The 13,585-nt window shown below is 35.6% G+C and overlaps 1 protein-coding gene across 1 annotated transcript in view; it reads left to right on the top strand.

Annotated features, from left to right (window-relative positions):
• ARL6IP6 (ARF like GTPase 6 interacting protein 6) overlaps positions 1–13,361 on the top strand; it is a 29,829-nt gene extending 16,468 nt beyond the window's left edge. Inside the window, exon 4 of the mRNA XM_025855890.2 lies at positions 12,310–13,361. Coding sequence (XP_025711675.1) covers positions 12,310–12,403 — 94 coding nt within the window. The 3' untranslated portion in view covers positions 12,404–13,361. The remainder of the gene's footprint in view (positions 1–12,309) is intronic.
• The last annotated feature ends 224 nt before the right edge of the window (positions 13,362–13,585 follow it).

Genomic DNA, 13,585 nt, shown 5'->3' with positions numbered 1-13,585 from the left:
AAGTTCTCCTGATTGGGGAGGAAGTTAGGTACGGCTAGGGGTGTCTAGAAGCGGAGTATTTCCTAACAGTGAATTTCACATTACCTGTGCCCCATCTAGTGGAGCAGTGTTGTAGCTGCAGGTTTATAGTTCATCATGCTAAAAATAAAAACTATTCAATTATTACAATAGGTCCCACCTAGGGTAGAAATGTTACTTTGTAGTCTAGAAATAAATTTAGTGGAAAAATTGTAATGTAAGTGATGGGTTTAGCAAACAGCAAGATGTCTAAAGCTCATTTGTTTTGTAATTAAGAATCAAAATATTTAATAACTGTGATACGAAAAATAGTGAAGGAAGTCATTAAATTTGTCTGCTTTGTAGTGATTTTAATGTAGAGTCAGTCAGGGGTCAAGGCCAACCAACATTCTTAAGTTAAGGGTGTTCCTTCATTGGAGTCAATAGTGTTAGTTAACAAAAGTCTTATTGTTGGAATGAAAAACTGTGCATTTAGATAAAAATTAAAATTTAACAGCATATGACTATAACCTTCAAACCAAGAAGTTAACTTTGTAGGCATAGGATTATTATTTTATGCTAGAAATACCCACAGACTTATTTTCAAGGAGAAAAAATATCAATGCTTGTGTTTAAAGTTATTAAGGATGGGCTGTATTATAGAAATCAAGGATTATAAATAAAAAGAAACAAAACAAAATAAGTATTACTGGAAATTTCAAATTTTAACCTTATGCTGGTCAAAGGTAATATAAAAAAGTAAGGTTTCTGGTTAATTGGTTATCTGAATCCAAAGTCTGGATTATTGAATCTCTTGCTGAGAAACTGATTTTAAATAATTTTTCTCCTTCTTGAGAAATATTATACAAATAGCACGTCATGCATTCACCACGTGTTGTAGATTTTGGAGAATGTCTTAGTTCTTCATAAAACCTCTGTTGTCTTCTAAGAAATTTATCATCACGAATATTACAAGTGAAGATGAGTCTTTTTGAGGATAGAATGAATTATTGGTTGTAATCATGACTTTTTTGATGTGGAGTTCATGGTCAAAAAGTAGGGAAACTTTACAATTATTGGTATTATGTCATGACTTCTAGGAATGTGCAAACCAAGAGTAGTGTCTTTTCACTAAACCTGCTTTAAATACTATCTATGGCATTTGACTGGCAGTCTATGGTATTTCATAGTTAATTAACAAACCAAGACCTATCTGCTGCCTTCCTGAAACTTGGTCTTTTTTGTCAGGATCATTCTGAGTTGTCTGCCTTTCTATATCTTTTTCCAGTCACAAGTGATATTTGGTAAATATGAAGATACACAGTTGCAAAAAAACACATGCTTTTAATTAAATTTAATTTATTTCTATAAAGTCTTGTTTGTTTTTTAGTATATTGCCTATTTGGAATCTGCAAAGTAAAGTAGAAGTGAACAGTTGGTTTTTGTGTGAATTGCTTTTTGGTGAACGGTTTTTGGTAATCATTTTACAGACTAAAAATTAACACATGTGATCTGATACTCTTGCATGTGGTTTTTTTTTGTTTTTGTTTTTTTTAGTAGGCTCCATGCCCAGCGTGGAGCCCAACGCAGGGCTTAAACTCACAATCCAGATATCAAGAGTTGAATGCTTAACCAACTGAGCCACCCAGGCAGGCGCCTCTGTGTTATTTTCTATGTATAGTGTCCTGGATGTAATCAGATGCTGAAATAATTATATTTTCATTACATTTATATATGAGTATGTGTTGTTGTAGAAGGGAAGCATACAATGAGTAAAATATTTAATTCTAGAAAATTCCAGTTTTAGGATTGGCATTGCTGTGTTAGAATATTCTTTTTTTATTCAACATTAGGTTTATTTTTCTGTTATTAAAGAGTTTTCTCTAACTTCTTGTCCTTCTTAACTTTGGGGGCTTTAATTCTTGGGGGTTAAGAAGATACGGACAAATACAATAATAAAATCATGGTAGAAATGAGGTCATGGGAACGCCTGGGTGGCTCAGTCGGTTAAGCATCTGCCTTCGGCTCAGGTCATGATCTATGGGTCCTGGGATCGAGCCCCGCATCGGACTCCCTGCTCAGCGGGGAGTCTGCTTTTCCCTTTCCCTCTGCCTCTCCCCCAGCTTGTGCTGTCTCTCTTACTCACTCTCTCTCTCAAATAAATAAATAAAATATTTTTTTTAAAAAAAGAAAAGAAATAGGGTCATGGATTCTTTGGCAGTGATATCAGTCTTAGAGGTCAAGGTAAGTGGGTGACTTAGTATTTAAATTAGAAGTCCTTTTCCAGGCACACTGTTGAACATTGAGCACAATAAATTGACTCTACAACTTTTTCATGTAGATTTTGGAGAGCTGCCTCTTTGTTGAATCAGATTCTTTATTGCCTTAGACTAATGAAACAGATGTCAGATGGCTAATTGCAGTAGGAGAGAAAATCTACAGACAAAGGAGATAGATCAAGAACTTGGCCTTGATATTTGAGCATCCTGAAGTTTCATTATCTAGATACTGTTTGGAGCCATCAGGTGCAATGTGGTCACTATTAATAAATATATTGATGGTACTGCACTGTGGCTTCTTGAAGTAAAGGGTTAAAATATATGCATGTCTTATATATTCCATTATTGTTCTGAATGGAAACTTAAATAGATATAACAAAGTCCAGTAAGAAATCATACTCGGTTCCCTTGTTTTCATAAAGTAATGTAGCAAGTGAGTATTTGCTTTGTACCTGTTTGCTATGGCTGCCAATTATCTTTTATTGGGTCATTGTTACTTATTTTGAGATTTTATCCTTTGTATTCTTTTGATATAGACACTCTTTCTTTAATGAAATATGCTGATATTAGTAATGATTTTTTTTTCTTTTTTTTTTTAAGAATTTACTTATTTGAGAGAGATAGAGCACATGAATGGGGGGGGTGCAGAAGGAGAGGGAGAAGCATACTCCCCGCTGAGCAGAGAGCCCATCGCAGGGCTCGATTCCAGGACCCCAGAATCATGACCTGAGCCGAAGGCAGACACTCAACCGACTGAGCCACCCAGGTGCCCCTAGCTAGTAGTGATTTTCAAACATTGTTCTTGGCAAAGTGAAAGTTTGGCAAAAAAACACAGTGTCAGTTACTTCCTTTTTTCAAAATAATCTTTTTTTAACTGACTCATGAAATCTAAAGACTTGGGAACCCATTATTCTTGTATCTTTTGTACTATTTGCCCTAACTTCCTATGGAATAAGGACTTTGTTTAATCAGGATAGTACTCAGCACAGATGGATGTTTTGGGGCATTTTTCTACCTCAACACACTGGTGAATAAAGTTAAAATGTTTGACATTATTCAGTTTGCAACCTAGTAGATTGCTATATATAGATAAACTGTGGGTTAATACGTACATACTTTCATCCAACCAGATACACCTTTATTTCCGTTTGACTGATTTTCAAGGAATTGAGTACAATAAGAGATATTTAAAACGTATACATATGGGGGCACCTGGGTGGCTCAGTCATTAAGTGTCTGCCTTCCGCTCAGGTCATGATCTCAGGGTCCTGGAATTGAGCCCCACATCGGGCTCCCTGCTCTGCGGGGAGCCTGCTTCTCCCTTTCCCTCTGCCTGCCACTCCCCCTGCTTGTGCACGTTCTCTCTCTCTCAAATAAATAAAATCTTAAAAAAAAATGAAATGTATACATATGTAATTCCATTTTAAAGAACTTTGCTCATCTTTAGGATCTTTCAGTGCCCATAGATCATTACATTAGTTAATATCACACTGGCAAAGCATGGGATTGTGACTCAATTAAAATTTCTAGTTGGCAAAATTCTAGATAGAAGACTAGTGTATATAGGGAGGGATAATTATTGCAGGATTGAGATCCAAAAGGGATTAAAGACCTCATGCAGACCATCCTTATGCTATACAGGAGATAGTAGGACCAGAGAAGTTGGCAGTATAGCTAGGAAACGAAATAAAATGCTAAGGAGAATAAAGTCTTTTTAAAAATAAGGAAACTCTTAAAGTTGAAATTTTGAATTCTATTATAACATAGTTTACTAATGTGTAGATTGATAAATCAACTTGCTCCATTAGGATGGTACATTATTTATTTATGATGAAGTCCTTGAGCCCAGTAAGGGGCTCCATCCCAGGACCCTGAGATCATGACCTGAGCCAAAACCAAGATTCAGACGCTCAACTGAATGAGCCACCCAGGCACCCCAGCTCCTACGTATTTTTAAGAATGATACATTACAATGAAGTGTCTATGTTTATACTCACCTTTTACATCTTTTAAGTAAATGTTTATCCAGATAATCTTTACCTCAGATTTATCATGAAACCCTGAAGTCAATACACAGCCATGTTTCTAATGATTTTATATTTTAATAGCATTTTCTATTTTTCAATAATTTAGAAGTTTATTTGTTAGGACAGTGACCATGACTTAAAATTTGTCCTTACTGATTTTTTGTAATTTGTGATTATAGAATTAATACAAGCTCATTATAAAACAGTACAAGCTCATTATAAAACAGCACAGAATTATATACTTTTGAAGGTGAAAGGCTTGCAGAGTCTCATTTAAAATAACCTGGAATATAACTAGTGTTAACAGACTAGTTCCTAATTATTTCTGTATTTGTAATCTTCTTGATTAGTAAAACCTTATGAATGACTATATACATATGTGAATATGTGTGTATATGGTTGTGTGTGTGTGTATGCATTTGAAGTATATCACTCCACTCAAATATAACTATACTTTAAAATCTGGTAAGCTGGGTGCCTGGGTGGCTCAGTTGGTTAGGCGACTGCCATCGGCTCAGGTCATGATCCTGGAGTTCCAGGATCAAGTCCCGCATCGGGCTCCCTGCTCAGCAGGGAGTCTGCTTCTCCCTCTGACTCTCCCCCCTCTCATGTGCTCTCTCTCTGTCTCATCCTCTCTCAAATAAATGAATAAAATCTTTAAAAAAATAAAATAAAAAAATAAAATCTGGTAAGGTAACTAATAAGATAGTTTTAATCTTATTCTTTGATACTTCATTCTAAAAATAATTTGCCGCATTTTATCCTAAGAGGTTATTTTGAATGTACATATATAAACACACTTATATACCCAGTGTGTAGCCACTGTCCTAACAAGGTAAATCTGTAATAGGAAGAAAGAAATAGGAGAAATTTTCTTCCGCAGGTAGTCTCTTACTTGATTTCTTACTTGAATTCCCTGTCATAAAAAATTTCAAAGAAGTCATGAAATCTATTTAGAACATGATGCTACAGTGAAACAAATTTTATAAGTGTTCGTTCAACCTATTTCTTTGTTTAAAATTACAGTGAATTTGAAGTTTTCATATAGAAAGTAATTGGGATAGATTTCTGAAGTAATGGTCTAGTTAGAAATCTCCTTGCTAATTTGTAGATGTCCAAACAATGAGCAACAGTATTTACTTTGAGGCTTTTAGAATCACTGGAAGATCTAGCTGAAAATAGAGATTCTGATTCATTATGTCTGGGGTGGGGTCTGAGATTCTGAGTTTCCAGGAAATTCACAGGCGTTGCTTATATAAATGCTGGTCTATGGACTATACTTTGAATAGGAGGGCTTTACAACAGAAGTCAGCAAACTTTTTCCGTAAGGGGCCAAGTGGTGTGTATTTTTAGCTTTGTGGATAATATGGTCTCTCACATAGCCGTAAAGTTGAAATAAGTTGATTTTTAGCACCAAAGCAGCCATAGACAATACCTAAAGGAACGAGTGAGGCCATGTTCCAGTAAAAAGAAACAGGTGCAGGACAAGTGTGTCCTAGTTTGCCAACCCCTGCTTTAGGAGACTGCTCTGAAATTCGATGGTGCTTACAAAAGATTTTTAATTTGGGGGCAAAAAATATATATATATTAGGTAGGGTAGGCTTGTCTGTTCATATAATTTTAATTGGCTAGTTTTATAGCTGGAAGGGTATGACATACATTTCTAAAAATCCACATTTCAGTTTTGGAAAACAGGTAACTACTTTATACCTTATTGATAAACTTAATAACTTTTACTGAATACCTGAGTTTTAATGAACAAATGATGATACTAAAGTAGTAATGAAAGATCAACTAAAGGCTGCCATTTGAATAAGCAGGAAAGCTTACAACTTGAGGATGTTTAAAATTATAACAAAATAAATAAGACAGCTGCTCTAAAGCCCATTGTATTTAGTTTACTCACTTCTTTAGATTGTGAATCCAAAGTGACTTCCTTGCCAAGATTGGGAAATGTTTTTCAGGGTTAAGAAGTGGAGTGGGAAACATAATTTAGTGGCGAGGAAAATAATTGTAATTAATAGGAAAGCCAAAGTAAATACAAATTTTTGTTGTTCCGTTGTTATGAACTATAAGAAAAACTGGCTTCCTTTTACCAGGCCTTGTGTAAAGAAAAAGTTTGATGTGCCTGTCCTATAAAATTGCAAAATTGTAGAGGTCAAAAGAAAGGTCAAGTAGGAGAGAGAGCCTGGAGCAAAGCTAATGAAATGTTAAAATAGCAGAAGACTTCAAATTGATTCTAAAATAGGGCAAGGCCTGTGGTGTTCCGTATAAAGAGAATAATGAGGCAGAGTTGAATCATCCAAACTAAGATCTGAGTAACCAGAGTTCACAGCCCTCGCCGTCTGAACTAAAATCTCAGCTAGCTCTCTCAATCCATGCATCCATCCATCCATCGATCCATCTCCTTTTTTCCCCCTGTGGCTCATCCAAATCCTTATTACATCATACTCTTTTCTGGGGGCTCCGCTTCCAGTCACAGAAAGGTCATTGTGAGTGAACTTAATGCTTCTTCCATCCCCTTCTCGTGATTATAAACTTCCTTTACATACACACCCATTATCCTATTTCTCTTCTCTCAGAGTATTAAGTGTCCTTCCACCTGCCCAAACTTAAGTTTACTTCCTTTGCTCTAGATCCTATACCCTGCCTATCCCTGCAATTCCATTTTTCATATATCTTCAGCCTTTCCCTTTGTATCTAGTCTTCTTGTTAGAATATTTCTAAGACATTCGAGTTTCTCCTCTGGTAGAGAAAAAAAATCCTCATGCCCAGTTCTGCTCTCCACTTCTAAGCATCTTGGAAAACTAGAGAAGGGGTAGGCCCTGTCTCCACAGTAACTGTATTTGCTAGTAGAGGTCTCTTGCAGTTACCCCTACACTAAATTGTTTTCTCCTTGAATTGACTGCAGTCCTCCTAATTACAAAATTTAATGTTCATTTTTTTTTTTTTTTTGAGAGCGCGCTCCAGTGTGCATGCATGCACACACACATTGGGGAGGGTGGGTGGCAAAGGGAGAGGGAGAGAGAGAGTCCCAGGGTTCTGTGCCCAGCCCAGGGCCCAATGCAGAGCCCAATACAGGGCTCAATCTCACAACCCTGAGATCATGACCTGAGTTGAAAACAAGAAATCGGATGCCCAACAGACTAAACTACCCAGGTGCCCCGTGCATTTTTCAATCCATTATTTGAGATGGCTTATGATTCCTCCTCAGAATTCTCTTCTTTCTTAATCTCTATGACACCACTCCCTCCTGTTTTCTTTCAGCCTTTTGATCACTACTTCTCACTTGTGGAATCACTTTTTTCAGCTGCTATTAGTTGGCTGAAGACTTGCAAGTCTATCTGGCCTGCCTTGAGGCTCTTTCCTGAGAAACCTACCTTTTGGTTTTTATTTGTATTTCCTGTTGCTTGCTGGGAATTTTTACTTCAGTGTCCTGCAGGCATAGTTCAGTTTAGTATATCTGAAATTGACTTCATTATTTCTCACTGCCCACCAACCTGTTTCTTCTCTTGGCTTCCCAGTCGTGGTGAATGATATTCTATTCAGCCAGTAACTCAGGTGAGAAGGCTGGCATTGCCTTCAGTTCTTCCTTCTCTCTCAGTAACTCCAATAAATGCAACAAATATTGCTAATGTTATCTTAGTTAATCGTCACAGAAACGCTATAGAGAGGAATTGTTATTCTCATTTTAAAGATGAAGAATTAGATTTTCAGGTAAGTTAATGTAGTTTTGTAAGTACTAGAGCCATGGTTAAATTCCAGTTGAGAGAGAATTGGCTTTCCAGATCCTTTACTCTAACCATACTAAACCATTAACCATCTCCATTGTTTCTTGCTTCTACACATGTTGTTATTTCTTTAGATCTCTAATTTCCTCACACTCAGTTTTAGATCGGGCATTAACTCTTCTGTAGACTCTCTCCCCTTCTACAAGCCAGACGGCTCTCTTATGTTCCAGTAATGCTGTCTAAAACTTTTAACACTCAGCACATTGTGTCATTAGACTCTTATCTTTGAAGACAATACTGAGGACAGTACTGATTCTTGCTCATTTCTCTATCTCCCATATATAATGCCTGATATAGATAATACATTATATAAATTTTGGTGAAGTAAAAGAGAAAATTATAAAATAAAGAACTTCAGAGTATAAAGTAAGGGGTGAATGTATGTTGTTCTTTCCTTAATGAGAGACAGCAATTCCTAACAGAGGGAAGCTTGCTTTTTAAAATTCTAAACCTTATGTCCTAAATAGCACTGGTAAAATTAGCTGGAATACACACATCTTTATTCTCTCCAGCCATTTCTAATAAGTAATTTTTTCGGAAAAAGAATACAAAAGAAGTTGTATCATTTTGTGTTTCTGAAAGAAACATAAAAGGAAATACACTCTGCAAGTAAGTAATTGAAATGTAGTGGTGTTTAGTATTTTCCTTCAGATTTTGGGTTTGGTTAAGAACTTTTGATTCCAGATGAAGAACTGATAGTTATTCCAACCAAAGCTCACACAGCTTAAAATTCTTTGGGAATTGGGGATTTCTTGGCCAGGGATAGAATGAAAAATAAAAGGCAGTTCACATGTGTGAAGGGGGAATAAATTAGTACCAACTAGCTCATCCTATCTCTGTCTGAGCCAGTCGGACACAGAAACAAATAGCCAGTTGGTTCTTATTGTAGACCCTTAATATAAACTTCTTATTCTGGTAAGCACAGAGAGCTTATTAGAGAGTGAAAAGGTAAGCCATAAACCGAAGAAGATATTTGTGATGATTGACAAAAGAATTTGTATATAGAATATGCAAAGAGCTCTGTAAACCAATAGAAAAATGAGCAAATGAACAGGAATTTCAAAAAGAGAATATTTGAATGGGCAATAAGTATGTTTGTCATCAGAAAAATAAATATTAAAACCACAACAACAGACCCACTAAAATTAAAAAGACTGACAATACTAAATGGTGACAGTGCAGAACAAATGAAACTCATACATTGCCAGTAGAAATGTACAGAGTCAACTACTTTGGGAAAATGTTTGATGTTTCTACTAAAGTCAAATTTACATCTACCTTATAACCCAGCAATTCCATTCCTAGGGTATACCCAAGGGAAATGAGTGCAGGTGTCTCCTACCCAACAAAGATATGTAGCATTATGTTCATAGTATCTCTCTTTATAGGAGCCTCATATTGGAAATGACCCAAATGCTCAGTAGTAGAGTGGAAAAGTTTTATTATTTTTATACCGTGGAGTACTAAACTGTAATACAAAAGAACATGCTGATGCTACATACAACAACATGGATGATTCTCACAGACATAATATTGAGCAAAAGAATCCAGACACAGAAGAAAATATATGAAGGCATGTAGATGGGGCAGGTGAAACCAGGCATCATGATAATAAATGGTTATAGTGGTTATCTCAGGATTTGGGGGTGGGGGGAGTGGATATTGATGCGGAAGAGGAACAAAGGAGCTTTCTTTGGTACTGGAAATGTTTTGTATTTGATCTGGATGGTTGGTACATGAAGGTATACCATGATAAAAATTCATTGATCTGTATACATGTTAGGCATTTCCACTTTTCTGCGTATACTTTAATTTAAAAAGTAACATGCAGGGGCACCTGGGTGGCTCATTCGTTAAGCGTCTGCCTTCGGCTCAGGTTATGTTCCCGGTGTCCTGGGATCGAGCCCTGCATCGGGCTCCCTGCTCAACGGGAAGCCTGCTTCTCTCCCTCTCCCACTCCCCCTGCTTGTGTTCCCTCTCTCGCTGTGTCCTCTCTGTCAGATAAATAAATAAAATCTTAAAAAAAAAAGTAACATATATAGAGATTGAGTAAGGTAAGTACCATACTTAGTCCTGGTTTTTTAATTCAAAACATGCCCTTTACAAGAGATAAGTGAAGGGTGTTGACAGAGGGGAACCAGGATAACTTCAGTTTTCTGCAGTACTTCAAAGATCACAAATAAGTCATAGGAGAAAAAAACCTGCCATGCAGGGGTTGTTTTTCTTCCCCAGAGAGGAAAATAGGAAAATCATGATGAGTATTTTGAAAAGGAGTTTTAAAGCAAGTGATTCCTCAAAGATTTTAAGTCCCTTGCCTAACAGTACATGTGTGACAACTACTACAGTGTTCCTAGTGGGAATGTGGTACATTTGAGATGGTAGAAAGACTAAGAATCACTTCTCTAGAGCATTTCTTCATTGCCATTAAAATTCCTTGCTTTGCCTGTTCTGTAAGAGTCACTTAACATTTGAGCATGTACATCTCTGTAAAATTCAATTATACATACCTATATTTTAGTTTAGTAAACTGTACTTCGGAGGTTTTTCTATTTTTTGGGAGTCCTGGGTCAAAAACTAGTGAAAGAGAACAATTAACTCCTGAAATTCTGTTCCATGATTAACTTCATTTTGTTAGTATGAATTTATTTATTTATTTATTTTTAAAGATTTTATTTATTTATTTGAGAGAGAATGAGAGATAGCACGAGAGGGAAGAGGGTCAGAGGGAGAAGCAGACTCCCTGCTGAGCAGGGAGCCCCATGTGGGACTCGATCCCGGGACTCCAGGATCATGACCTGAGCCGAAGGCAGTCGCTTAACCACCTGAGCCACCCAGGCGCCCTGTTAGTATGAATTTAAATGTTCTTGGGTCATTAGTGTTTTTTTTTTTATAATGAATGACAGTGCTGATAGTTCAGTTTTATAATTAGCTTTCTATTCACTAATCAATACATATTTGAGGGAGTTTTTTTTAATCTAGTGTATCTATTTTACTTTACCATATAGTAAGTAATACAGTGAAGTAGATTAACCCTTAATGGTACACACGAGGCATCTTAAACTAGTCCCTAGGTGAGTGAGGTTGAGTGGAGAATATGAATAATAATAATAGGGGCTATCAGGAAGTATCCCAGCCTTCTCTAATCTCAGGTGAATGCAAAGATGGTATTCTTTGAGGAGTGTATCTTCTTCATTCCCTGCCAGTGATCTTTTAGGGCTAGAATCTTTCAAATGTTAATTCAAATCCAAGTACCTCCCTGTCTGTGACCTGTACTTAGGGGAGGAGGAGAAGACATAGGCATGGTGACCCTCAGTCCAGAGGTCTTACTATTAATGACTTTGGGCTCTTATTCCTGCAGTGCACCTCCCTGTATGTCCTCAATTTGGATTGTTCCAGTGAGGAAAAGATTCTGTTCTTCCTCCGGCACCAATTGGATATTAGCTTCTATTTTTTTTTTTTAGCATGTCTCATCTTTATGAGGATAAGCAAAGAGTATTATTGCAATAGTTAGTGGAGGGAATGTTAAAGAAAATGTAGTAAAATAAGTAAAATTGCTGTGAGAGGAATCAAATGTCAGGGGAAATCTGTGCACATAAGCTAGTTGGCACTCATAGTAATCATAAAACAAGAGATGTGTCTTTGCTGATACTTAGGAACTCATTGAAAGCCACTTCAATTAAGTAACCTATTAAGTTGAGAACTGAAATGTCTATAAAAGACATAATCTGATTTATGACTCACATATGGATAAGTGCTGTTTTTAGTGCTTACAGAAAGAGTAGTTTCTTCATGTAATCTAAAAATGGTACAAACAGGACAAATAACACGTATTTTTAGTTCTAAGTGAGAACAAGAGACAGGGAAACAGTGCTAATTAACGAAAGAACATGCTTGTAATGTAACAAGATTTATACCGTAGAATTAGGTTATGATACACTCAGTGACTATGAAGCACAGTAAAGAAGTTTAAGGGATTAAATTGAACATTTTGCTCTAATGAAACTGAAAAATTATATTTGATAACCAGGACAGTTTTTGACAGAGAACTTAGGGTCACTCTATTCACTAATCCTGCAAATGTCCAATATTCTCTTTCAACGTGTAAAATATTAGGGAAACATATTTTTAGGTTGTAAGCATTTTCAATAAAAACTGATGGTGTTTCTGTTATACCAAATTACATTTTCCTTTTTTCATTTGTTTTTTTCCCCCTAGGAAACTGACTGGACATTCTTTCCACATGGGCTATAGCATGGCAATTTTGAATGGCATTGTTGCTGCTCTTACTGTAGCATGGTGCCTCATGTAAACCCACACTGAAGCAATATTTTTGGCAAAACTTAGTCATGATTGCTTTGTAATAACAGGGAAGAACATCATTTCATCATTTGTCTACTCAGAAGACCAAGAAACCTGCTGTTATGTGGTTCAGATATGTCATACCATCATCATTATGGAGGACCTTCTTTTTTTTTGTAAATGGAGGACCTTCGTAAGCACCATTCTAGAACTTAGACATTGAGAATATCTGAGTATTAAGTTTCAAGTAATTTCTCAAAAATGTAAGATGTTTACCTCGTCTTTTTACTTTTGTGTGCATTGTCCTTATACATTATAGAAACATTTTAATGGAATTCAAACATGAAAACTTGAATATGGGATGTTATGTATAATACTACAATTTTGCTAAGAAATACTAGTAGACTGTTTAAATGAGATAGAAATGCTTCTTATTTATTCATGGTATTAGAAAAGCAAACAATGCCTACTACTTCGACATTTTATAGAAGCTACTTTGAAATCAGAATATTTAGTTTTCAATAGTCATAATCTACGGAAGGTGCATTTATATTTTTTAATGGGGTATAATTCCTTATGTGTTTTTTTATATATTTTCCTACTACATATTGAATTTGTATGTTTTTTAAATTGCTACATCTAGACAAATGTATATGTTAGTTTTTAGCTGGTGGAAACCTAATACCTACCATTTTAAATAAGTATTTTGTTGTTTTTTTTTTAAACAAACAAAAAAAAAACCCACAAAAAACAAACACATTGATCTGAGTTTAAAATTAAGTAAACCTATTTTAGCAAAAAAATCTGATAAAAAGTAAATTACTTAAGCCATTAAATTATTTGAGAAAGTTGAAGTTGTTCATTATTTCTGTTTCCACAGTTGCGAATATTTGTCTTCGTGTGTATATGATTACTCCAACGGAACTGATACTATTTTGTTTTTAATAAATATAAATCTGAAATTTTTATATTTAGAAATGCTTGAACTACTTTGTTTTTAACTCAACAATTTAGTTACCAAAATAGAAAAGATATTTTGATAGTGGATATGTTTCATAGTTTTCGTATTTAAATGTTCTTCTACAATTGTGTTTGTTTTTGTTTTCATAGTAATTAAGCTTAGTTGTTCCCACTTCTTTTCTAAATACCTGTTTAGAAAGTCTCTTCAATTTTAGAAAGATGGGCTATTTAA

Source organism: Callorhinus ursinus, unplaced genomic scaffold (genome assembly GCF_003265705.2).
Source record: "Callorhinus ursinus isolate GAN/ISIS: 27379988/994484 unplaced genomic scaffold, GSC_fseal_2.0 scaffold2, whole genome shotgun sequence".
Classification (NCBI taxonomy): Eukaryota; Metazoa; Chordata; class Mammalia; order Carnivora; family Otariidae; genus Callorhinus; species Callorhinus ursinus.
This window is presented reverse-complemented; position numbering and strand designations above follow the sequence as displayed.